Source organism: Podarcis raffonei, chromosome 12, assembly GCF_027172205.1.
Source record: "Podarcis raffonei isolate rPodRaf1 chromosome 12, rPodRaf1.pri, whole genome shotgun sequence".
NCBI classification, from domain to species: Eukaryota; Metazoa; Chordata; class Lepidosauria; order Squamata; family Lacertidae; genus Podarcis; species Podarcis raffonei.
This window is the reverse complement of record NC_070613.1, coordinates 37,648,041-37,674,386: the sequence shown is the minus strand read 5'-3', so window position 1 is coordinate 37,674,386 and position 26,346 is coordinate 37,648,041. Positions and strand designations below refer to the sequence as shown.

Here is a 26,346-nt window from a genome sequence, read left to right as displayed (position 1 = left end):
CAGACCTTGTGGGGGGCCGGACTATTTTTTTTGGGGGGGGGAATGAACAAATTCCTATGCCCCACAAATAACCCCAGAGATGCATTTTAAATAAAAGCACACATTCTACTCATGCAAAAACACCAGGCAGGTCCCACAAATAACTCAGAGATGCAATTTAAATAAAAGGACACATTCTACTCATGTAAAAACACGCTGATTCCCAGACCATCCGCGGGCTGGATTTAGAAGGCGATTGGGCCGGATCCGGCCCCTGGGCCTTAGTTTGCCTACCCATGATTTAGTTGGATATTGCCCTTGGCATCTGGACTTAACAGAATGTTGTGTGCATGTTTTCAGATGCAGAGAATAGCACAGTAGAGAGCTTTTAAACATCCCTTTCCAGACAGTGGTTTTGTTAAGTAATATACGTGCAGTTTCCTCTCATTCTTGAGAGACATCAATCAATACATCTATCTGATTTCATCTGCCTCTTTATAGATTCCCCCTTTTTTTAAATGCATCCCTCTCCTCTCCTTACAGCCTAGATGGTTGTGTGGGAAAGGTGAGTTCACTCTGAATAAGAATGATGCTTGATAACAGAGACGGCAGAAATGCAGAAAATTAGAGTTTCATGGCCCAAGCAGAAATGTCACGTGTCTTCCTGCATGTCGCCCCCCCCCCCAAGAACTTGTACATATTGCAACAGAAAATGTCTCTGTTTAAGCACTGTAGCTGCAAGGAGCATTTTAAAAAGTGTGCTGAGACCTGCATATTTGTTAATTAATATTACTGTGAAATAGATTGTGTATGTTGGGATGAGATTAATGCTGTGACACTTCGCTGTAGTTCAATTTTTGAGACAAAATGTATTTTGTGGCTGAAGGATAATGTCACACTTGCCTGTGACCATATTTTCACGAGTGAATGTCAGCCTGCTTCTGTTGAGGTGCAGCTGCCGAATAAGTCAGCAAGCTTTCATTTTCATCACTACTATGACATTTGACTACAACCTTTCTTAGTGCAGATATTTTTACCTGTACTTCGTCTGTCATTTCAGTGCTCTCATCCAGTTTTTCCAGCTCTTTCCTGATTATCAGAAAAATGACTTCTACGCAACAGGAGAAGTAAGTTCAGATAACTTTTAATTCTTGAACTGTGTAACTTGTGAACATGAAGATCGTCGAAGAGAAATTAAGGAACTTTTTGTGGATTATCCTAAAGCAGAGGTGGACCTGTCCCCCCTCCACCCAGTTGGATTTAATTTTAAATTACATTTCCTAGATGCAGGCACATCTATCAACGTACTTTGAACAACAGTATGTTTTATAATTAGTAAAATAATGAAAAATAATATCTATAAAGCAGCCAGCAGGGGGAGCAGAAAGAACCAGAACAGCCCCTTCCAGATTAAACAATGTGTTGTTACCTAGCGATTCCCTTTCCCAGCCCAAAAGTACATTTTCTGGTAGATAACTTTGGCCTCAGCATTTAGTCTGGCAGTGTTTCTTTTAAAAATTAAGAGCTTAGGTATTTCTAGAGGAGCTTTTCCCATTGATCCTTGCTTTGGTACTGAAATTGATTTCAAAACCTATCCTCCCCCCAAGAGAGAGAAGGGAACCTCTTTGGTATTGCAACTAAAAGCTATCTGTTGCTCACTGCCTCTAACAACTTAAGCAGAGCTGCTGTTTCTTTGATACTAACTGCTAACACGTGTGACATTCTAGGCAAGAGATACTGCTTTCATTACAGCTTTGTTCTACGATTCTCCTTTTGTCTCCGAAGATGTAGATCCCATCTTGATTTTTCTGGCAAAGAAAGCTTCCTTAATTTTTTGCTAACAGAGATACTTGTCTAGGAAAGAAATCTGCAGTGTGGGGTGGGAGAAAAGAGAGTCAGATTTCATTGTGCCTTTTGCCAGTGGAGACCAGGGATCACCTTCTTGGTTTCACATCATAAAAAGCCTCCTAAGAAAGGAAAGATGGAAGAGGCTTGAAACAAACAGTTGCCGCGCAGCCTCGTGAAGGGTAAAAGGTCAGCTCTTCATTGGCAGAAATTGAGACAAAAGGCCTGAATGCCTAAAGAGGCTGAGAGTATTAGTATATGCTCCTTTGTATATGCTTATCTTGCATTAAGTTATATCTTACCATATCTTCTGCAGTGCACCTGATATCTGCAGTTTGGACTGGGTTACCAATATGCAGAAGCGCTAATAGATCCATGGATTAAGCCCTTCCCCATCTGTTGCCCCTTGTTCCCCATGTCTTCATTTTCGCTGAGTTGGTTGAAGGTTTCTGTTCTTATCCCTCTCCCCCCATTGATCAAGAACTTTGGCTGTGCCTCTCTCCCAACACCTTCCTTGATTACTCTTCAGATGGCTTGTAATAACTTCCGGTTACCTGCTAAATCTTTCCATTCCAAGCACTAGCCGCATGTTACCTCCAAAGTACAGTGGTGCCTCGCAAGACGAAATTAATCCGTTCCGCGAGTCTGTTCGTCTTGCGGTTTTTTCGTCTTGCGAAGCACGGCTATTAGCGGCTTAGCGGCTATTAACGGCTTAGCGGCTTAGCGGCTATTAACGGCTTAGCGGCTTTAAGAAAACAAGGAAACAAAGGAACAAAGGAAACAAACTCGCAAGAACTCGCAAGACGTTTCGTCTTGCAAAGCAAGCCCATAGGGAAAATCGTCTAGCGAAGCGACGCAAAAACCGAAAAACCCTTTCGTCTTGCGCGTTTTTCGTTTTGCGAGGCATTCGTCTTGCGAGGCACCACTGTATGATTGAAAGTCATGGTTCAGAGGCGCCCCAGGAAAGCGGGCTGCATAGACAGCCTGGAAGAGTGCTCTATCCAGCCTAATGGCACATTCGTACTTAGGATCGGCCAGCACAATATTGCAACTCATTGATTCATTGGTTTTCTAAGTTCATGGGTTATTCCAGCGTTGCAAGCATTATTGAGCTGGTTGGATACATGTACAGTCGTACCTTGGAAGTCAAACGGATTCCGTTCCGGAAGTCTGTTTGACTTCCAGAACGTTCAGAAACCAAAGCCTGGCTTCTGATTGGCTGCAGGAAGCTCCTGCAGCCAATTGGAAGCCACAGAAGCCCCGTCGGACGTTCTGCTTCCAAAAATAGTTCGCAAATCGGAACAGTCACTTCTGGGTTTGCAGCATTTGGGAGCCAAAACATTCGAGAACTAAGCTATTCGAAAACCAAGGTAAGACTGTACTAGACGTGAAAAGACTTTGATTACAAATTTAATTAGTGTTCTCAGTTAAAAGGTTGAAGGGTTTTTTTAAAGAAAAGCATTTAGGCAGGAATCCAGTTGGTACACACAGAATGTCTTTTGATCCTTTGCTAACAGGAGAGGGGAGGTAAATTTTGCCCATTTGCTGTCTCTTTTGCACCATCCAGAACCCAAAAATCAACTTGGGAGATTCTCCATAACATGTAGAAGGGGGTTGGCAGGGGAGAAGACGAATCAGAATAAATATCCCGTCCTCTATGAGCTCCTTCTATGAGCTTAAGACCACAAATTCTATTGATTACTTACAGCTTTAATAATGAAAACTAGCAGGTGCGAATCAAATATTTTAGATGCAATCATACTGCATAAAAGCATTTATCCTTGGAGCACGATACCAACTTTCCTGCATGCACAAACCTCTTGTGTTTATGCTTTTTGCTGCACCCAGATTGTTAGTGGCCTCCCATTGGAAGTCCCAATCATCTCCTTCCCAATCGGAGTGCCTATCAAAAATATGGGACATTGCACTGTCAGAACATCCGACACATGTATGGAGAGTCCTTAACAGTTCATTAAAAATAGATCTTTTTATTTCACATGGTATAAGATCTTATCCTAACGTAAACTCAGCTGAACAGCCCACTAAACCCCAGATGAAAGTGTGGAGACGCTTTATGGAGAACTGAATTGACTCTCTCACACACCCTTTTCAAAATATATGATAGTTGAATGCATTATTGTATTCTCAGCTTTCAGGTTTTCTTCCCCATTGTATTTTCATTTTATTTTTTCTATTTCTGCGTGCAATTTGTATTGACTACACCTATCACTTTCGATGTATTTTCTATGTGTTTATATCAATAAACAGAATTTTTACAAATGCATGAAAGCTATTCACACTACCTTTTTGTTTGACTGTATTCTTCAATATCACTAGTCCTACGCAGGGAAGTATGTGCCTGCCATCGGCTATTATATCCACACCCGTAATCCTACAGCAAAGATAAAGATCAACTTTAAGGGTGTTGCCATTGGAGATGGTCTCTGTGACCCTGAATTGGTAAGATTTCTCCATATTGTGTTTAATTAAAAAAAATATATTATTTTTTAAACCAGAAGTGGATTGTGATTCTCAAATTGTGGGGAAAGGATAACGGAAGAAAGGGAAAAACGAGCATTGTTCCATGTAACTTTCTAATTTCAGTAAAACTTTAATTAGTTTACCACATGTTTCTCAAGAGCAAATTAGCTGTGATCCTGCAGGGAACTAGACTGCTTATAAATGCCACCAAAGTTTTATTGCAGCCTTGGCAAACTATTTAAAATTTGGAAGCATGCTTTAAAAAATAAATAAATCTCTGCTTAATGCACTGCCTTTTTTTAAAAACAAACAAACCGGGCATTCTAGAAGATTAGAATAATCTAGACTAATATCGCTGAGTTTCTTGATTCCCTTTGCAGATGTTTGGTGGCTATGCAGAATTGTTATATCAAATTGGCTTGTTGGATGAGAAGCAGAAGGCGTTTTTCCGGCAGCAGACTGATCTGGCAGTAATCTACATCCAGCAGAAGAAATGGAGAGAAGCCTTTGAAGTACGTATTAGAGGCCCACATGCTGGCCTCCAGCAATTAAAACCATCTGAAGAGAGTAAGGGGGTCAGAAGGAAGCAGAATGGAGGTCACAAGCTCCGCTCTGGAAAAAGGTGTCCATTTATATTGCCGCAGAAGGGCAAAGAGAGGGAGAACTAATGGAGAGAGAAATCACCGTCCAATGTTTCTACAAAATTTACCTTGGCCTCTTTTCAGAATTGAGTGCTGTGGCATATGTTTACATAGGCATCTCTTTCATGAATTGCTTTAGTTTTTCTAAGTCTGTGCTTGTATGCCCTAAAGGTTTAGCTTATCCCCAGGAAATCAGGAAAGATGCAGTCGTGGAACTCCTTGCATATGCTTGAACACACGCCTGAAACCTTTCTATATCCATGAATAATGGCTCCAATTTTCAACCCCCACCAAAAGAGTGGAAGGCGAAAACAGCAGCACACACTGTTGGCTGGCGTTTTGCTCTGAATTTGCGGCGTTTTGTGTTTCCCGCGCAGTGATGCCATGAAGCAGCCTTCGGATATGTGCAGCAGTAAGCCGCTAACGAGTTACTTACTGCAATATAGTGCATTTTACAGAATAATTTGTCTAATTTTAGAAATAACCTTTAAAATGCATATAACTGTGTGATTTGTATTTCCTCCCCTTGGGAAGATCCACCATGCTGACTTATATTCTCAGCATTCCAGTTTATATCCATGCTACGCATATCTGGTTTCATTTATTTATTTTATTCACACACACACACACACACACACACACACACACACACACACACTGCTTGATTATAAGGAAACCTCTAAAATCTTGGAGCAGTGAATAGAGTGTGCCCAACACAGGCAAATAATAGATTGAAGCAGCATTCTAGATTGGATCTTCCTGGGGGCTGGCAGTGGGATCGGGAAGTTGAAGTGGGTCAAAAAACAGTGCCTTCCAAATTTTGAATATGGTAATCAGTTGGCCCCAAGAACAGGAGACAAATCCTTCCTAATAATAGTAATAATAATTCTATTATTTACATGCCGCCCATCTGACTGGGTTGCCCCAGCCGCTCTGGGTGGCTCTCAACAAGATAGATATTTTAAACGCAATAAAACATCCAGCCATTGAAAGCTTCCCTGAAAGCCTTCAGATGTCTTCTAAAAGTCAAATAGTTGTTGCTCTGTTTGACATCTGATGGGGAGGCGTTCCACAGGGCAGGTGTCACCAGCGACGCCTTTACTCGGGGGTTCAAGGGGTGCAGGGCACCCCAGCACCAAATTCGGGGGGGGCGCTAAATGCCAAAGATGGCACTGGAGGTTGTAGTTGGACATCCCCATCCCCAGGAACTTTTAGAGGGGAGATCCGTTCATCGTGGATGGGTGCAAGGAAGGCGTGCAAGCCCAGGTAAGGGTGTGGAGGACCCAGTGTTGTGGGCACCGCACGGTGGCTCCTCTGCCTCCGCCCAGCACTGCGGGCAGAGCTTTTCCTTTCCGCGTCCCGCCCATTCCTTTCCTTGCTGTGCTTCTCCTCCTGTGCCATCAGGCGCCCTGCCTAGCCCTGCCCAGGTCTGTCCCGTCCCGCAGCGCCGCCCTCGTCCTCCCGCAGCAGCGGAGCCCAGGAGGGAGCAGAGTGGCGGCAACAGGCCAGGCAGCCTCCCTCCCTCTCGCGCTGACTGTTTCCTTGCCGTGCTTCTCATCCCGTGCCGCTGGGCGCTCTGTGTAGCACTGCCCAGCTACGTCTCATCGCGTGACAGCACCCTAGTCCTCCCGCAGCAGCAGAGCCCGGGAGGGAGCGGAGCGGTGGCGGTTGTGACAGGTGAGCGATTTCTCCCTCCCCTAAAGGCGGCCCTGGGTGTCACTGCTGAGAAGGCCCTCTGTCTGGTTCCCTGTAGCTTCACGTCTTGCAGTAAGGGAACCGCCAGAAAGCCCTGGGAGCTGGACCTCAGTATCCAGGCAGGACAATGAGAGTGGAGATGCTCCTTCAGGTATGCATGGCCATTCAGGGCTTTGAAGATCAACACCAACACTCTGAATTGTGCTTGGAAATGTACTGGGAGCCAGTGTAGATCCTTTAGGACTGGTGTTATATGGCCTTAATATTTCATTGCTCAGGTACACTCCACAAAACATCTCCTTGCTACTCGTGCCCAACTGAATTATGCCAAGCATTGCGGTTCCTTAGAATTTTTAACCCAGCAGAAACCATATTTTGAACTGTGTTTCTTTCCATGGCTCTCTTCCTACAGGTGTTTGATGTTCTGTTGAATGGCGATGAAATTGGAACTGCTTCCTTCTTTCAGAACGCCACAGGCTGTAGCAACTACTTCAACTTCATGAAGTGCCAGGTAAGCCACCCTTAGACTAGGCATTCTGGTAATGTGCTTTCGAAGGTATGGAATTGACTTGGGCTACTGCTCTATCAAGAGCGATTGGAAATGGTGGTAACAGTACTGGAGCTTGGGGAAACGATTCCTCCTCCCTTTCCCGCCCCCCCCCCCGTTGCTTAAATCTCAGCACATGCTTAAGGTGAAGGGACAAGTGGGAGATTTTGCACCTGGTGCCAAGGTACCATGAGGAGGTCTTTAGCATTGTGCAAATACTGCAGACGATTCACCTAGGACGTGCCTGTCTCTCCACTTGCGACAAACCCAACAGCTGGAGAGAAAAAGGAAGGGTTTTCCACCCCATGAAGATTAGGTCTATCGATTGGCCTAGTGGCTAAATGGAATTTCAGTATTTAGAGGTGCTGAGAGAGTGCTGTTGCCTTCATGCCCTGCCTGTAAACTTTCCAGCTAAGCACTCTTGGAAGCCAAATGTTAAGACTAGTTTGACCTTTTCTCTGCAAGTTTCTCCCCCCTAAGTTCTTATGGGAAATAGTGCAAGATGAAGCAGTTTGCCTAAGTTAAAACTTGATATTGTGTTGTCTGCATGGGACACTGTTTAATGCAAGTAAACTCAGTCTGGCACAGTGACAAATTAATGTGGCTGTACATTTTCACCAACGGCAAACCTTTCCCCCCCCCTCTCATCTGATCAATTACCAAATGCCACCAGTTTTCATGACCTGCTGGGATTTTCCCCTTATGAAACTAATAGACTTGAACACTTTAAATTGCTTCATAATTTCAGACTTAGCTGACCCCTGCAGTTTCATGTTTAACACAATCCTCACTTATGCAGTGTTTTGCATGCTTCAGTGCTAGGTAGGATATTCCTGTACATGAATAACTAGGGTATATAATTTTATTGTGTTGATTTTTTTGCAGCCATTTTTATCTTTTTCATCTTTTGTTTAATAGGAACCTGAGGATCAGGAATACTTTGGACAGTTGTTAACATTGCCAGAAATAAGGAAGTCTATCCACGTTGGCAACCTGACATTTCATAATGGCTCCACGGTTGAGAAACATTTGCTTGAAGATGTGATGCAGACAATAAAACCATGGCTGGCTGTTCTAATGGATAACTACAGGGTAGGTAGGCTGCCAAGCCCAGCCTCTTAAATTTAAGAACCTGCAGAACTGCCTTAATTCATTATTTTCCAAATATTTAACCTCCGAATATTTAACACCTACTCCTGACTTCTAATCAGCCATCCCTAAAACAGAACCAGAATAGTTTTAGCAATTCAGTGATAATCAGTGTTGCAGCAATGTGTGACTTCAGAGAAATTAGCTGATTAACTTTGCATTTCAAACCTTTACCCAATATTGGAGAGGATAGCTTTGTATTATAGCATGTAAAATGTCTGGTTTTTTCCCTGGCATTCTTTTTTTTTGAGGGGGGGGTCAGACTTGGTTAGTAGAGGTGATGAAGTCCTCCGTTGGAGACTGTAGCACCTCAGTTCTCATGTGTATATGTTGCAGGGACTTTTCCCCATATAAAACACATAGCATTTCAAGAGAGCTAACTTTCGAAGCTGGTGAAATACTTCTGCACCGGTGGTTGAGGTCCTCATCTACAGGACAACACTGCATCTTAGCAACTGTATTTGTGCTTGAATGTTTTGCTCTTCCACAGCACCTGTTCAGCTTTAGCCAGCAGATCAATTGTATTATATTTTTGTGTTATTATTTTATATATATTTATAAAAGTATTTCTGTACAGTCGTACCTTGGAAGTCAAACGGAATCCGTTCCAGAAGTCCGTTCGACTTCCAAAATGTTCAGAAACCAAAGCACGGCTTCTGATTGGCTGCAGGAAGCTCCTGCAACCAATCGAAAGCCCCGTCGGACGTTCGGCTTCCAAAAATAGTTCGCAAACCAGAACACTCATTTCCGGGTTTCTGGCATTCGGGAGGCAAAACATCTGAGTACCAAGGCGTTCAGGATCCAAGGTATGGCTTCATAATATATCAGGATTACGTACTACAACGAAATACAAAATGCCATTAAAAGCAATGCTTTTAATCCTTGATGTGCCTGGCTAATCAAAAACAGACAGAAACAGCTGTATAGGCCTGTTGGCATAAAAAGATCCTCAAGAGAGACAACAGCAAGGCTGTCTGCCAAATCTCTGCAGTGAGAATGTTCTGTAGCAGAGGACTGGTGATGCTAAATGTCTGACTTTCTAGCTGAGGCCAGTTACGCCCCTGTAACATGGGTGACAGCTAACAGCACTCTTCCAGATAATCTCTATGATTGATCTGAGATATAATGGCTCAGGTAGACCGTAAGGCACGGGGGCTGGATGCCGCCCAATTGCCTTCTAAATCTGGCCCGCGGACGGTCCGGGAATCAGCATGTTTTTACATGAGTAGAATGTGTGCTTTTATTTAAAATGCATCTCTGAGTTATTTGTGAGGCATAGGAATTCGTTCATTCCACCCCCACCCCCATATAGTCCGGCCCCCAACAAGGTCTTAGGGACAGTGGACTGGCTCCCTGCTGAAAAAGTTTTCTGACCCCTGCCATAAAGTATACTGGGCCCAAGTTGCTCAAAACCCTGAACCTGGCCTGATAGCCTATGGGAAGTCAGTGACGTTTCAGGAGTTCCCATAGGCAAGTCTGTTGCTGTTGTAAAACAAGAGAGGCTTGGCATTTGTTGCTTTTCTAAGTGCTGCCCCAGGCGGTGAACTAGAGCTATCTAGTAATGAGAGTAGATAAGGGAGCAGATTACTTGCTTCTTACTTCCTGACCTAGTTTGGTAAGGCACTTGTGGTGTTTAAAAGACTACATAGAAATGTCTTAAATGATGAAATGAGTAAGTTTATTGACTTTTTAAAATTTAATTCCACATGCCACTGAAATTAATCTTAAACAACTTAAACTGATTGAAGGCTGTGGTTAACAGTCATGGCTTTCTTCCAGAGAATCCTTGGAATGTGTAGCTTTGTGGGATACTAAGACTTGTTTGTTGGGAATCTTTAGCCCTTCATGTAACTTTTAATTTTTAGCATTCCGTTAGATGGGCCCACAACAGTTACTCAGGCATAAAACTGGTTTAAATTTCTAGTGTACACATAACCTTAGAAAATATTGAAGAACGTACCTACTGCAGCAGCTTTACATACCGGTATATATTTTTTTAGTTAGATGCTGTAAGACACAACCGGTATTGGTCTGTGACTGTAAATTGTTCAGTTTTTATGCTGAATTTTAAATTGTTGTCACGTGCCCTGGGACCTGCTGATGACAACGACGACAACAACAGGACAGTGGTTGTAGCACAAAAGAGAGGTATGCACATCCCATTTGCTGTGGCCAGTCTGAAAGTTACTCACATCTTGTGATCTTTGGAGTTCACATGTAATGTATTGGCTAGTTTGCATTGTATATCACATGGGGGGGGGGCATACGGAGCCACTCATTTCTACCTCAAGAATATTGCAATGGTTTGGAATGATAACTTACTTGCATGTCAAGCTTAATGTTCACATGTGACATGGCTTGGGGCAGTTTTTGCAGTAGCCAGAACGTCTCTGCAAGACTGAGCTATCTAACCCTCTTTTGGTCTATGGCAGGAGTCACTTCACATCCCATACTAGTGCCTAACTACATGGTAAATGTAGCATTTTGATCTGAACTATATTAGGAGGGTGAGGACCAGTCCAAGTTGAAGCACTCTGCTTTTCTACGCACTGGAAGTTGGGCTGTTTTGGCAAATCCAGTCTTTTTCCTAAGGCAAAGGAATGTTGTTGTTTCTGCTCTTATTTCTATACCACCTTATACCCTATTTCTATACCGCCCTATGGCTGTGCACTTCGAAGTCCTCCATGTCAGAAATTAATGCAGGAAATAAGTTTGGTACAAGGAAGTGCATGGCGTTTTCTGGAAAGTGGTCAACATGCCCGTCATACTTTTTGTTTGATTGAAGCATGTGTTCCTTTTAGGATACGTAAAAAGAAACAAAAGAAATTTCTTTGTCTTTTCGCTCAACCAAAGCCAGATGGGGAATAATACTACTCATAATTCATTGTACAGGATTTGTGAAGGATGCGGCATGGCGTGTGGTAGCTGCCATGATAGATGCTGCAGCCTACTGACCTTTCGAAAGATCACAATCACTTATAGATTAAGAGCAGCATGTTTGGTGCTTAGAAATGCTGTCAGGAGTGCTTCAGAAATTCTGTTTATGGCACTCCTGTGTCTAGGTTAAACTGTTTGCTATGCTTCCTCCAACCCCTCTTTCTTCCTTAGCAATTTAATAAGGAATTATGACAAATAATAGAAAATGGAAAACACAGGGTTAATGGCATGGCGTATTAGAAATCTGGCCCCATTGTCCTTGGTTGTATGTTGTGTGGCGATTAGTCTTGTGCAGTCCTTTTCGTATTTGGCAGAATTTGGTATTTCTCAGCAGTAGAGAAGATGCTTGGTTGCCAATGGTCCCAGTTTCAATCCTTGGCGTTTTTGGATAGGGCTGGGAAAAAACCTGCTGGAAACCATGGAGAGCTGGTGCCAATCAATGTAGACAAGTGCTCTTCAGCCTTGTAGTCCTGGCGTTGTTGGGCTGCAGCTGCCATCATCCCTGAGCATAAAATTGGTTTATGGGATTATGGGAATTGTAGTTCAACCCCAACTAGGGATCAAAGGTTGAAAAACACTAGTGTAGGCAGTACTGGACCCAATGGGCTGACTCACTTTATTTTATTTAAGGTATTTAAATAAATAAAAATAAAATATTTAGGTTTTGGAAGCTTTATTACAAGTTTTGATTAAGTTGGCCATCTTTTCTGCAAGGGTATTAAAAAATTTACTAGGACTCCTGAAGGGTCTTTCTAAAACTAGAAAGAGGAATTTGTCTTAATTAATAGGAAGGAAGCTCATTATCAATTTGACTTTACCTCATAAATTGCAACATTGGTGAGGTTGCACTTCCTCCTATGAATCAGGTTATTGGCAAGGGGATACTGCCGGATCCATCTCTGCTTCTGGCATCCTTGACAAGGAACTGGACAGTTACAGCTTTCCCTGGGAAAGTTAAATCTTTCCATTATCAGCCTTGTTTTGGACTAGACTATTGGCAATACGCTGTATGTGGGATTGTCCTTTGGAAAATTTCAGAAAGTACATCAACTTGTTAATGAGGACATGCTGCACCAAGAAAGCAAGTACTGATCGCACTTAGCTTAGAGAACTTCAGTGGCTCCTAGTTGGCTTCCAGAAACAATTCAAAGTACTTGTGTTGATCTTTGGCATCCTAAATCTCTTGGATCACTATACTTGAGGGAGCATTTAAGTGTTATTTGTTGAGATAGCAATAGAGGCTGTGCTTCAGGTGCCTCCTCACCACCAATGATGCCAAGACTTCTCTGGAGAAGATGATCAAAAGTCTATATGGCACCATTCCTCTTTTCTCTTACAAAGCAAATGATATTTTACTGGGTTGTGTGTGGTGTTTTTTTTTACATGTGATTCTAAATATTTATATTGTGTGGAATTGACTCTGTTAGCTGTAATACGTACTTTTTAGTGGAAAGCCAGGATATAAACATTTTGAAAACATAGTGAGAAGCAGAAAAGTGGGAAGGATATTTATTCCCTGTTTGTCTGTTCTTCTCCAGAGATCCCTCAAACTTTCTACGAAATGCCAGAATTTTCTTCTGTTCCTTGATTGATACCTTCCTGTTATTCACCGTAGATACATTATCCGGGCTTCAAAGGGTGGAAAGCTCCTTTTGAAAACTTTCCCATTGCTTAGGAACCTGGATATATTTCTTAACTCAGCTATTTATGTGCTTGTTTATGTTTCTGAGCTTTGGCTCCATTCCCTCCCAGTTTGTAGTTGTGGGATTGTCTCAAGCTGCCTTTTTCCGCTTTAATTTTGGTTTTTAAAAAAACAAAAAAAAAACCCTAATAAAATGCAGCTGTTACTGAAACGCTTAGATATTTTATCAGGTTTTCCCATCAGATGTGTTGCAGTGTCACTTGTGAGGAAATATTACACCAGTAGGTTCAGGCAATGAGCAAAACATGGCACATGTGCAAACTGGCCATTTCTCAACACTCATCTACAACATTGGCTCCTTTGTTCGTAACAGAGCTGAGGGAAAGACCTCTGTTACATCCCACACATATCCCCCTTTTCAGCCTTCAAAGATTGGCTTCTATTACTTCCACTGAAAGAGTGACATTTTTTCTTCAACATAATGTGGTGTTGCTCCATAAAATAGAGGCAGCCCAGTAGCCTAGTGATGACAACTGTTTTATCCATTCTAAAACCAGTCACATTACATTTCTATAACACTTTTTACACTACATTAATTGTCACACATTTTTCCCTCACGCACACTCGCACAGAAACGATGGGCATCTCCCACCCATTTCCCCCCTAAATAGTAGATTTGTGTAATTGCACCCCTATTTGTCAGATGCAGAGTGCTAAAAAAGATTTGTGGGAGGAAATTGTAATACGGGATCACAATTCAGCTGGGCTTTTGCTTCTGAATATCAAATGGTTTTCCAAACTGGGGTCTCCAGCTGTTTTTGGACTACAGCTCCCATCATCCCTAGCTAGCAGGACCGGTGGTCAGGGATGATGGGAATTGTAGTCCAAAAACAGCTGGAGATCCAAGTTTGGGAAAAACTGGTTTAATCAAACCATGGTGTTATCAAACATACCAAACACTGCCTGTTCTTGAGTGGGTATGGCTTTTGTTGGATATATTCGAAGCAAATTTTACCACTTAGCTCTTCAGTGAAAAAATATGTCTGTTTCTTCAAGAAGAGCCATATTGGTGATAAACCAATGAGAATGTTCCTCTAATTCTTTCTTTCTTTTTAAAGCACCCATTTGGAAATCACTGTGGTCATTTGTTGTTATCGCTCAGCACTGTTATCTGCCAGCCTTTCTTGGTTATAGAAAAGTATTTTAAGAAAAATGTTTAATGCCTACAAGAAGAGAAACCAGAAGTCTCATTGTGCAAGTAGATATCTATTGTGCAAGTAGACGGATATATATATAATTTCCAGAAGGAATTAAATGAGCAAAGATTTCATTTGCAAGGCAAAAATTGGGTATGATTTGTGCAGGACTTTCTTACGTTCCATACAGGGGCTTTGTAATAATTGGATGAGATATTTTATCCCAGGAAAGAGGCTTTGGCTTAGAATTCTTTAACTCTAATAAAACCTTTGATGTTTGTGGATCCTGTGAATATATTTTTGTTAGTATCAGATTTTGCTATATCTACTGATTTAAACCTGTCTTGCCCCAAAAGGAGTTGTGCAACACCGGAAAGGTTAACTTGCCTTAGGTTAGAACTCAGTCCTACAATATTTAAGATTGCATCTAGTTCGGAAATTGTGGCAGGCACTGTCACTTATCGTTAAACAGCTCATTAAATCCCAGCTAATTGCATCTTTGTTCCTGCATTTTAAAGTCTTCCTGTGCCAGCCCTTAACTACCTCACTAAAATTTTACCATTTGTACCCTCACAGTTAACTTCATTAGCTTATTCTAGCACAAGTAAAACAAGAGTTTTAATAAGATTTTGTTTTGTACAAATTGAAGGCAGAGTGTTCGACATTTGCTCTGCCTGGTAGCCTGAGCGACTTAAAATCCACAAGTAAAGTAGTGCATATTTGAAATGTTCATGACATGTTTATATTTTTTGTAATGTGTTTTGGTTTTCTGTGTTGTTTCAGAGCTTTTAAACAGTTTTGCTTGTGATCTACATCATACCCTCCAGCACCTCAGTGGCAAAATCCAGGACACATTCTTCTGGGACACTATCTTCCCATTTTTTCTCGCAAGAGAATGGCAACCATTTTGGACGCCATAATCTTGAGCAATTTCACGTCACAATTCCCCCCAGAAAAAGCGCCTTTTCCGGCACGGTGCCCTAAAAGGTGTTTTGGGGAGCCACACAAGATTGCAGGCCTGAAAAAGTACTTGGGGGGGGGGGGACACAATCATGGTGTGAAATCGGCATCCAAAATGTTATGCCATGCCGCCATGGCAGCCATTTTGTGACTGCTGCCCACAGCATTTCCACAAAATTCAAAATGTGCTCACTGGTCCTGAAAGGTTGGTAACCTCAGTCACATTCATGCTATTCTTTATGTCTTACTTTTTGCTTATTTTGTTTTGCCCCTTTGTTCATTTTCCACTTCAGTTCCTTTCAATGTTTTGGGAAAACTAGGGTTTCATGTCATGATGAGCCCACATCTACCGCTTGGAACGGGGAACTTTGCCGCTGACCCAAATTTCCCTGTTTTAAAGGGGCTTATATGGGGGAAATCCTTGTATCCTTTCTTTGGAATTTAGTTTATATCACCTTCCTCGCAGAAAGCATGCAAGCAAGCCAAAGACATGAGCCACCCGCATGAGAACATTCTTTCTTAAACTGTTCATTCATGTAATCCACAAGTCTTAATCCCTTTCTCTTCTGTCTCGGTTTCTTCATCTGCAGTGTTTATTTATGGCAGCAATTGAATTTAATCGGCTACATGCTACTCTCTGCATTGGCCATGCTACTTTCTGCTTTTGGTGAGAATGCTTAGCAAAAGGAGATGGAGAAAATGTAGAGGCTGATAATTATAGTCGTGAAGGGCCTTGGCAGTGGGAAGAGGCACAGCCAAGAATAAGAGGATTGTCTTTTTTTATTTTGGAAAGTTTAGTGATATTGGAAAAGTTGAAAAGTACAGATTTGTCACCCTATCTCTCCTTCCCAGTGATCCTTTCACAAGTTAACTGTGAATATTCAGGTTGCTCCTGATTTTCTCTTCTTGTAGCATGGTCAGAGTGAGTTGCCAACATGCAGGTAGAGGACCAGGAGGATAGGCTTCACTGGCTTTTGTGTATTTGATAATGTCACAGCTTTGCACAATATAGATTTACTTAATACAGGGATGTTTAACCTCTGGGCCACAGGCCTGATTAGGGCCACCAGGCCTTCCCAGTTGACCCATGGCGCCATTTTAGCTGAACCATGCCCACCTGTCTTAATAAGTCTTGGTTTGTTTCACTACGCAGTTGTATTTATGGCTTCTAAAAAGCTGTCAATTTTTGCATTTCTGGTGGCCGGATGTTTTATGCTCCAGTGCTTAACACAATGGACAGCCAGTGTTCAGGTTTCCTTAATCAGGGAAGGCAGTATTAGCAGTATTTCACCACTAGTGCTTGATTAAAGCCCCAGTATGAGGCAGCCACACTTGTGCTATAGCTAAATGAGCAAGTGGTGGATGGTGCAGTTAGGAATGGAATAGCTTGAAGTAGCCTCCAATGTAGGTCATATCTGCTCCTTATAAACAAAGAAAATGGAGCCCCAAGTGGTGGAGGTTCAGTAAAACATCAAGCTCCATTCCTGGTTTACATAAATCTCTCTTGGCCATTCCATTTGCAAGACTGCCATTACCTCAGGTTTCTTGGCCACTGCTACTAGCACAGAAGTTATGGCAAATTTGTAAAACATGTCTCTGTACCTCCTGTCTGCCATTATGCTCTTATTTTTCTTGTTTCTTTTACGGTGCTCCCTGCAACATGTAATGACTTACTAGAAGAAAAATTAGCCCATCTTATTGTTTAGCTGTCCCAAAAGAAAATAGCGTGCGAGGAAGGGATTGGCTGGGAGACAGACTGTTCTTCCATCTGGTATATGAGACTGTATTCCAGAATCCCAGGGGTAATCTAAAGAGATCTTCTTTTGATGGTTTACTGTAGCCCTGTGGGAGTCCTTTCCCCTTCCTCTGCTGATTGACAGGGATGAACTGTATCCTTAGATAACTCTGTGCAAGAATGCAGATGTTGCATGCCATGCTTACATTTCAAATCCTGTAATATAACACACAGTTTTTCAAAAACTAGAGAATAAAATAATTGGTACCTGCTTAGGCTAGTTACTTGTTACAAACAGCAAAGGGGGGAAATGTTCAGATTATTATACAGTGGTACCTCGGGTTAAGTACTTAATTCGTTCCGGAGGTGCGTTCTTAACCTGAAACTGTTCTTAACCTGAAGCACCACTTTAGCTAATGGGGCCTCCTGCTGCTGCCGTGCCGCCGGAGCACGATTTCTGTTCTCATCCTGAAGCAAAGTTCTTAACCCGAGGTACTATTTCTGGGTTAGCGGAGTCTGTAACCTTAAGCGTATGTAACCCTAGGTACCACTGTACTGTAAATGAATACAATCTGTATCAACTAGTGATGTATGACTAACTGGTATGTTCCATTTCCAGAAATTACACCATTAATGACCGTTAGCCTTGTTAACCCTAATGAATTTCTGCTCTGAAGAAAAATAATTCAATAGGCCATACTACCTTTGTTTCTACCCGCTGCTTTTGAAAGATGGCTGTAGCTGTTTAAAATGACAGTACTGCCCCAGCCTTTTAGCTGGGGTGGGGTGGGGAACATCTGTAATTGTCTTCCTTGAAGTTGTCCAATGGGATTTTGGTTTATTTTGTGGAGTGCTCAGAATCGAGATGGCAGCTAATTAGGATCATGGCACAGGCCAGGACATCTTAAGACTGCTCTTCAATCATCATTTCCTCTTACAGGAAACCACAAAATATTGTAGATTAAGGTCACCAGGGGAAAGATCAAAAGTTTGTCTGCATAGGAAACATAGTATAATTGTATAAGGACCAAAGAGTAAGGATGGAGCTGGTTTTAAAACAGGATCCAGAGTTGCAATTTATCTTTTTTTTTTTTATTAAATATTTATTAGCATTTTCAAATAACACACAACAAACAAAAACAAAAAATAAACAATACAAAGAACACAAAAATACATAACATTCAAAACTAAACAAAAAAAAATTAGAAAAAACACATAAAATTTCTAATACTTATTATTCTTAACCTTATTTCTCAGACTTCCTCACACCTCCCCTTCTTGTATTCCAATTTAAATTGTCAGTTCAGCAAGTCCTTAACTTATTTCTTTACCTTAGCTTAAACATTTATTCTAACATACTATTGCTTTACTTTACTTCTTTTTTCCATTTCTTCAATTTATTTTTAACAGCCTTATTTTCAATTAATTTAAAAAGAAAAAAAACCAATTTTACCTTATTAAAATTACACGTCAATACTTATACCTCATTGATTATTCTTAAACCTTTTTCCTAAAGTCGACCAAAATTTCCCTTCCACGATTTACCCAATTTCCTTACCACTAACAAAAAATATAAAAAGCAAATTATCCTTTTGTACCCTTTGGACTCCCAACCTCCACCCACCCTTTTCCCGGTTCCAGTCCCCAACCAATATCCATCAGTCTTTATATTATTTATTTAGCCTGGAGATCTCACATCCGAGGCCCTTATATCTCTCTCAGTTCCTTTCTGCCGGTCTCTTTGATAGTCCTTGATGTTAAACCCCAAGTCTCGGAGGGGCTCCGGCCCAACAGAATCCCTGTCGCTTCCAGCCGGTCCTCCATACTTAAAGGCGAAGCCTATGGGGTGCTCCAACTCTTGTTTCAAATTTCTTTCAAATCCAGATGTCCCCAAAGCTCCAGCTTTCACCAACAAATTTGTAATCCTCAGGTCTTCAGATCTCCTCCAAAAGGGATCTCTCCATTTTCCAGACTCCCATTCAGACCAGGCTTTCCACATCCACTTTTTATTATCCTTTTTTGTCATCATGTCAGGCCTCATATTGTAACTCTCCTTTGACTCCTGCAAATCTCCTGCTCCTCCTTCATTTTCTTCAAAAACAACATATTGCTCCATCGTATCTACACTTTCAGTTTCATTTATTTGTTCAGTTGAATGGGCTTCCTGTTTCAAGTCCTTATCAGGCTCAAAACTGTTGTTTACTGTCCAGTGTAGTAGTGATACCTTTGTAGACAAAGCATTGTACTCATCTTGCAAGTTTCCCAAGAGAACGAGTGCTCTGTCCAATTCTGCTTGGATTTTACATACTCCAGCCATTTTTGTAATGTAATGTCCCTATTACCCCTCTAGGGGGATTTTAGTTCCTTGTTGTTCCTTTCAGCTCAAAACCAAAAGTCCAGTTATTTTGTATCAGCCCTCCTTGTTTTCAACAAGTTATACCAAGTAAACCAGCAAAAACAGCAGAAACAATGTTCTCTTTTTCCAGCTGACAACTAGCTGACTAGCAGCTCACTTGACAGCTGTCAAAATCTTCAATGCAACAGGCTTTCTCATAGGACGTTCCCGGGTCTCGGGGGGGGGGTGAAATTTCAGCTCCCAAAATTCTTTTTATCCTCCAGTAAGTCTTCTTATAGTATCAAAACCGTGAAGTCAGGATCTTTCATTAAAAAACAAAAAACAGATTCTCTCGACCTTAGCTGCACAGTCCTTTGCTTTAGATTGTTTACAAAGGGGGGGGGTGAACTTCCTTTTTAGCCCCTTCCCACTCGTTCCAAATCCAAAATTAAAAATTTTTAAAGTTCCAATCTCCGTATTACTCACGGGTTTATATTTTGGAGTCCAATCGGTCTTGGAAGAAGTTGGCGCTCTCTGTCAATGGCTTGCGGCTTCACTCCGTAGGCGAGGGAGTACTCTCAGCACCACGCCTCACCCTGCCTCCGTTCCGAAGCCTTTAAAAAGGCTCCGTCGCGGATTGGGGGGGCGCAAATGGTGCCCGCCGAGTCTCTGTGTTCACAGGCATCCGCGCCTGTGATTTTAAGGGTCCCCGCTTCGCCGCAGCGGCCAGACCCAGACGCTACGGAGCCGATTCCCTCCGGAGCTCGGAGGGAATCCGCCATTAAACAATGGCGCCAACCCGGAAGTCCAGAGTTGCAATTTATCACACATCTTATATGCGCCTCTTGCAAGAACCTTGAGGTATTTGAGATGATATGCTTCAAATTCTTTTCAATGAGTGGTTATGCCATTCATCCGATCTCCCAAAGCTGTTCGTTTGAATTTAGAAACAACTGCAGTTTAAAAGCAGAAACAGAAAAACAGATTAACACTACTGTTATGTATTCAGTGGTCTGGGTTTGCCTGAGCTTGAGTCTGGACTAAGAATTCTGAGCCCCTGTGTTCTGTTGTTGTTGTTTTTTTTTTTATAAATTTTTTATTGATTTTCCAACATAGATTAAAACACATTACAATTTACAATACAAAGACAAACAAACATATAAACATGTATAATTTCATAACCTCTTTTTCTTAAACCCAATTTCAACGACTTCCCCATGCCTCCCTTTTCTGCATCCCTATTTTAAACTTTTTCAGCAACCCCTAATCTCAATTACTTGTAATTCACTTTCTTTAATCCTTTTTCTCTTACCCAATCATTTACCGCTGCAAATCTGTTTTACCTTACCCATGACATTTTAGCACTCATTAATTTTACAAGAGTTCTTAAGGTAAAGTTTGAATTTCTTCCAATCTTCTTCCACCGTCTCTTTTCCTTGGTCACGGATTCTGCCCGTCATCTCAGCCAGTCCCATATAGTCAATCACCTTCGTCTGCCACTCTTCCAGCGTGGATAGTTCTTGTGTCTTCCAATACTTTGCTAAAAGAACTCTTGCTGCTGTTGTAGCATACATAAAAAACGTCCTATCTTTCCTTGACACCAATTGGCCTACCATGCCCAGGAGAAAAGCCTCTGGTTTCTTATGAAAGGTACACTTAAGAACCTTCTTAATTTCATTATAGATCATCTCCCAGAAGACCTTAATCCTTGGGCACGTCCACCAAAGGTGATAGAAAGTACCTTCAGTTTCCTTACATTTCCAGCATTTATTATTGGGCAAACTGAGCCCCTGTGTTCTGATTCGATACATGATATCCAGTAACAGAACATTTCAGGATTTGGGCCTCTGCCATTGGCCCTTAAACTCTTGAGTTATGATTCGCAGCTTGGAAGTTTAGACAACCAATCACGTTGGGAGTGGGAGTGGCCCAGACCTTCAGAAATGTATATAAGTAGTTGCTTTGCCCCTGTTGTCCAGTTCTGCTAGTTCAAGAAAGGTTTTTGCTGTTATCACTGTATCTTGCCTCATGGGAACCCCACTTACACTTCAACTACCATACCTAAATTGAGCACATTACACAGTGTGCATAGCAATTAAAATCCCCACAGACCTTTGAAGCTTGCATTCATGTTTTTATGCCAGAATAAATATTATAGCTGATTCTGTATTTAGACTTGTTCATTAACATTATAGTAATTATTACAATGCTTGGTGGCTATTTGAACTGGTCTTCAATAAAACTGCATTTCTAATGGGTGGTACTTGAAGTAGACCCACTGAAATCCATTACTTAAGTCCCATTAATTTCATTAGGTCACTTCTGTGTATTATTATTGCGTGTTATCCAATGTTTTCAGTGCAAACGAGAGAACTTTAATTTATAACGACAGAAATTAAGGGATTTTTTATCATGGTTTAAACGTATTTATCGTGATGCAGCCATCATCAGTGGAAGGTGGAAAAAAATATAGGACTTCTTCCTTCCACTCTTCTCATATGTTGCTACAGAAGCTTTCTTAATACTAGGAGTATGATTTGGGGGACAGTCTTGCAATAAATTACACCGGCATTAAAGTCAACCTGCGTGGCCTGCCAGTATACAATACAAATAAATAAGTGCAAACTCCTGTTGGCGTAAAATTAGTCAAGCTTTTGAAGTTTGGCAGAAATCGTTTGCACTTTACTGAAATTGCTAGAAGTGTGTGCGGTATGTGTCCCTGTAAGATGTCCTCCCACCAACAAGTGCGCACACTCTTAGTCTCCATAAAAAATGAGAAAAATAGATACAGTGCCAATTACATGTTACTTCTAGGTTCGTAGAGCCTAGCCTTACCAAATTGGGTTGTGCTGTTTTTACTGCGCTGTGTCCTACCCTAAGACGGGTAATTGTAATTATTCCCATACTGTCGATTGTAACAGCTGCAGAGAATTTTTGCAGAGGCCATGGAGAATCAAGGTCTTTGAGGCATAGCTTCTTCATATAAACAGTGCAATTATTTTATTTGAGCTAGCTTGGGCGAGTCTTACAGAAAAGGCTTTTAACCCCACCAGGATTTTTTAGTAACAAAGAATTAATAGTTCATAGGAAACATGTGTGTGTTGCAGTCGTACAAAGGGCTCTATCTTGGCTTGAGCCTGAACAGTCTGCTGTGAGATCCCAACTGATACAAAACATATATGCTGTTTGGGTATGGGATTTAAAGAGAAACTTAAACCAGCTTTGTGGGATGGAATATGTTTTTACACCAATCACGCGTTCCCCCCCTTTTCTAGTTAAAACAAAAAAAGAAAAAGAAAAAAATCCAGTGTGCATTCTGATGGAATCGTTACGCTACATCTTCTTTTTCCATTTGTTGAGCTAAAGTCTAAAGTTCTTCCTGTTAGAATCTACCAGGGCAGTCTCCCTGGAGTATTTTTTAGTAAGGCTCCCTCTTTCCATTCATGGTGCATTGTTTCTCAAAGACCATACCCAGTGATTTGCACCTATAGACTATGCACTCTTGCGCTAGAGTGTTTGTTTCTGCTATTGCATATGTAACGAAATCTATTGTTGCTATGGTTTCTATATTTTCTATTATTTCTAGTTAAGCCACCTTTGGCTAATGCATGAAGTTGTAAATTTTGTACATGTAGTGTGCATTATATTACCAACCTATATGTTACTTGATACTGATTTCTGTTTGTTGACAGTGATCCATTGTTATTATCTTGTATGACTGTAGTTTAGTACCAAAGGTTGACTGCATCAGGTTTTGTAAAAATTGGATAGGCTGGAAGACTAATACGAGTTATATCCATAGATTCATAGGATTGTAGAGTTTGAAGGGACCCTGAGGATCATCTAGTCCAACCCCCTGCAATGCAGGAATATGCAGCTGTCCCATACGGGGATTGATTGAATCTGCAAACTTAGCGTTATCAACACCAGGCTTCAGCCAACTGAGCTATTCAGGCTGACCAGCACTAAACTGGACATATTGGATCAAATAGTCCTTAATGCTCTTTCAGATTTGAACTATGCACTGAGCTTTTGCTTTAACTTTCATGTATGAGATGAAGGGATTGACTGTGTCCGGTTGATTAGCCAAATTGCTTCCTCTCACCCTTTTGCAAGCAATGTCGAGTTATTTGTGCTCCCTCTCCCTTTACTTTTAACATGGGATGTGCGGGGTATGCTCAGGGATGTTTTTTATGTGTGACATTTTAATGTATTTTTAATCTTTGCTGGAAGCCGCTCAGAGCGGTTGGGAAAACTCAGCCAGATGGGCAGGTACAAATAAATTATTATTATTATTGTTGTTGTTGTATGTGTTTGTATGTGATTGGATTCTTGAGAGTGTTCTTTTTGAGCTCAAATGACCAGCCATTTCTGAGACATAGAGGGCTATGGCTATCTTTAATCCTATCCTCTTGTGAACATATTTTTTATTTTGTTTATTTATATACTTATAAACCACATATAACAAGGGAGTGTAAAGATAAAAAATACATTACCACAGTAGCAACAGTAGAAACATCAATAACACCAATGATCAAAAGTAGCTGAATAACCAATCAGATTGGACATGTTGACGAACTTTCTTGAGGGCAAATTCAGGCAGTTCAGAGTATGAGTGGTGCTTTATCTGTTGCCTTGCTGAATGGGCAGGAGAAGGCTTGCTTGAAGGAAGGGGAGTGTGGATCCTGAGTATCAACAAGAAGCTGCCCAGATGATGCAGGCTGTTGTCCTTTATGGCTTCAGCTCCTGCATCTCCACCAGATGAGGAGGGCAAGTGCCTCACTCTCCTTGTGAGGCCTCCCTAAATGGCCAAAAGTTGGGAACCTTTGCGTGGCCTGTAAGTGAGGCTGAGTTCTGCTTAAGCTCAGCCCTATTGGATTTCACAGCTGCAGCCTGAAATTGTACATCCCAGAAACAGATGCATCACCCAGACTCCTGCTCCTCTGTTTTCCCCCAGGTCTTAGACCTCTCTGTCCCAGGTGTAATGGCTGTGCTCCAAGCTGAGGCTACTATTTCCCCATCAGACTAACCTGGTCTCTGTCCTTGATTTTTGGCTTTTGCTTTGTTATACAGGCTGTTTAGGATCGCTTCTGAGAGACTCATGGCGCTTTGTACGCCTGATCTTTTACTAGACTCTTACAAGCCGTGGACCTGCTTCTGTTTTCCAGGTTCTCTTGTACAGTGGACAACTTGATATCATTGTGGGAGCCCCACTGACGGAACGGTTTCTGCCGACTGTGCCGTGGGCCAAAGTGGAAGAGTACAAGAATGCCGAGAGAGTTGTATGGAGGGTGCGTGCTAAAGATCCAGACGTTGCTGGCTATGTGCGCCAAGCAAGTGAATTTTATCAGGTAAGGGGGTGGGGATGCTAAGATTTTAAAGAAGCACAGTGCAAATTCAGCTCTGTTTATTTGACTTTTTCCAGCTGAAGGACTCGCTTTTCTCTCTAACACCAGGTGAAGTGAGTTAAATTCAGGCTGCAATCCTGTGCATGCTTATAATGGAATATAGAGCCCCCACTGAGCTCATAATACTTCTGTCGGAGTTAAACCTCCTATGCTCTTGGTTGTGCGCTACCAGCGACCTAACCTGAAGTGAAACTATGTCTTAAGCACCCTGCATTATGAAAGATGTTTGGGAATTGTCAGGGAACTGCCATCGGCTCAGGGGCGACGGGTGGGAAAGGCGGACGGGTTACAGAGAGCCCCCAAAGATCGTGGGAAGCAGCACCTCCTCAGCGGAGGAAGGAAGCCACGCCTCTAGTGGGGAGGAGGTGCAGGACTCGGAGGAGGCAAGGCGGTGCCAGGACACCTTGTCTGGGCAAAGCAGGGAGGAGGGAGGTCCCCCTTTACCCAGGCCTTCCTTCGCGCAGAGAGGGGAGGCGTAGGCTGGGGGTCAAGAGACTACTCTGCTGGGGAAGATTCAAGGACCGCCCACTCTCAGATTCTGCTAGTGAATGAGCAAGACGTGGAATAGAGGCGCTCTGCATCGTAAAGGTTTTTAGCACCAATAATAAAGCTTTAGAACAAACCAGTGAGGCACCTTGCCTGATTGCTCTCGAGCAACCATCCGATAGCCTTAACAGGAATGTAGGAATCAGATGCCTGATCATTTTCTCCCCACCAACCACCCCTAGGCTGAACCCCACAGGGACTCCAGGAGTAGGACGAGATTGCTGCTACAGATCTTGATGTGATAGATCTCATTTCCGAGTGTTTGTTGCTTGACTCCTGGTGTGGGTTCTCTCTGGCAGGAAAAATGAAAGCTTTCCCTGCAGCTTTTAAAATTGATTTCAGCAGCAAAGCACTGAGCATGCGGTCGGAGCAGCTATCCTTGGTCAGTGTTTCTATCCTTGATCACTGTTGACAAAGATGACATTTGCACTTGGCTGCTGGGGTGGGGGAGGGGAGAGGCTTAGACTTTTCTAGGCAGCAGCTGCAGACAGTAAGCCAACTATTTGTACTGCAGTGCAGTGACAGATCACAAAATACTGCATCTGCAGGCATCTAAACACGCTTCATTTTTAGCCCTCATAAGCAGGCTCTGCTCCTGATCCTCCAGTTTCTGTAACATCTGAGTCTCAAAAAAAGAGAAGCATTTACACAATAAAGCTGTGCACAGGGGTAAACTAAATATTAAAGACCTTTCCCATCTTCTGCTATGTCCCCTCCCCCCCAAAAAAAATCTAAAGAGAGTCAGTATCTCATGAAGAAAGGAGACATTCAAAAAGTGACTATTGAAATGTTACCAATAATAATAATAATAATAATAATAATAATAATAATAATAATAATAATTTATTTATACCCCAGCTACTCTGGGCGGCTTCCAACAAAATATTAAAATACAGTAATGCACCAACCATTAAAAGCTTCCCTAAATAGGGCTGCCTTCAGATGTCTTCTAAAAGTCTGGTAGTTGTTGTTCTCTTTGACATCTGGTGGGAGGGTGTTCCACAGGGCGAGTGCCACTACTGAGAAGGCCCTCTGCCTGGTTCCCTGTAACTTGGCTTCTCACAGTGAGGAAACCGCCAGAAGGCCCTCGGCGCTGGACCTCAGTGTCCGGGTAGAACGATGGGGGTGGAGACGCTCCTTCAGATATACTGGAGCGGTTAAATAGAAACGCCAATTCTTCTAGCCGAAAGAAGACAGCACTGTGGAAAGTATTCAGCTTTTATTCAAACGAAGTCTGGACCAGTGTTAGA

At 42.1% G+C, this 26,346-nt stretch overlaps 1 protein-coding gene across 5 annotated transcripts in view; it reads left to right on the top strand.

The window, feature by feature from the left end:
• Nucleotides 1-26,346, top strand: part of CPVL (carboxypeptidase vitellogenic like) — a 60,398-nt gene that overhangs the window by 23,149 nt on the left and 10,903 nt on the right. For all 5 annotated transcript variants that reach the window (XM_053359576.1, XM_053359578.1, XM_053359577.1 and 2 more), the window contains exons 7-12: nucleotides 1,040-1,106; nucleotides 4,162-4,284; nucleotides 4,686-4,817; nucleotides 7,054-7,152; nucleotides 8,107-8,280; nucleotides 24,311-24,493. In XM_053359576.1, the coding sequence (XP_053215551.1) occupies nucleotides 1,040-1,106; nucleotides 4,162-4,284; nucleotides 4,686-4,817; nucleotides 7,054-7,152; nucleotides 8,107-8,280; nucleotides 24,311-24,493 (778 nt within the window). The remainder of the gene's footprint in view (nucleotides 1-1,039; nucleotides 1,107-4,161; nucleotides 4,285-4,685; nucleotides 4,818-7,053; nucleotides 7,153-8,106; nucleotides 8,281-24,310; nucleotides 24,494-26,346) is intronic.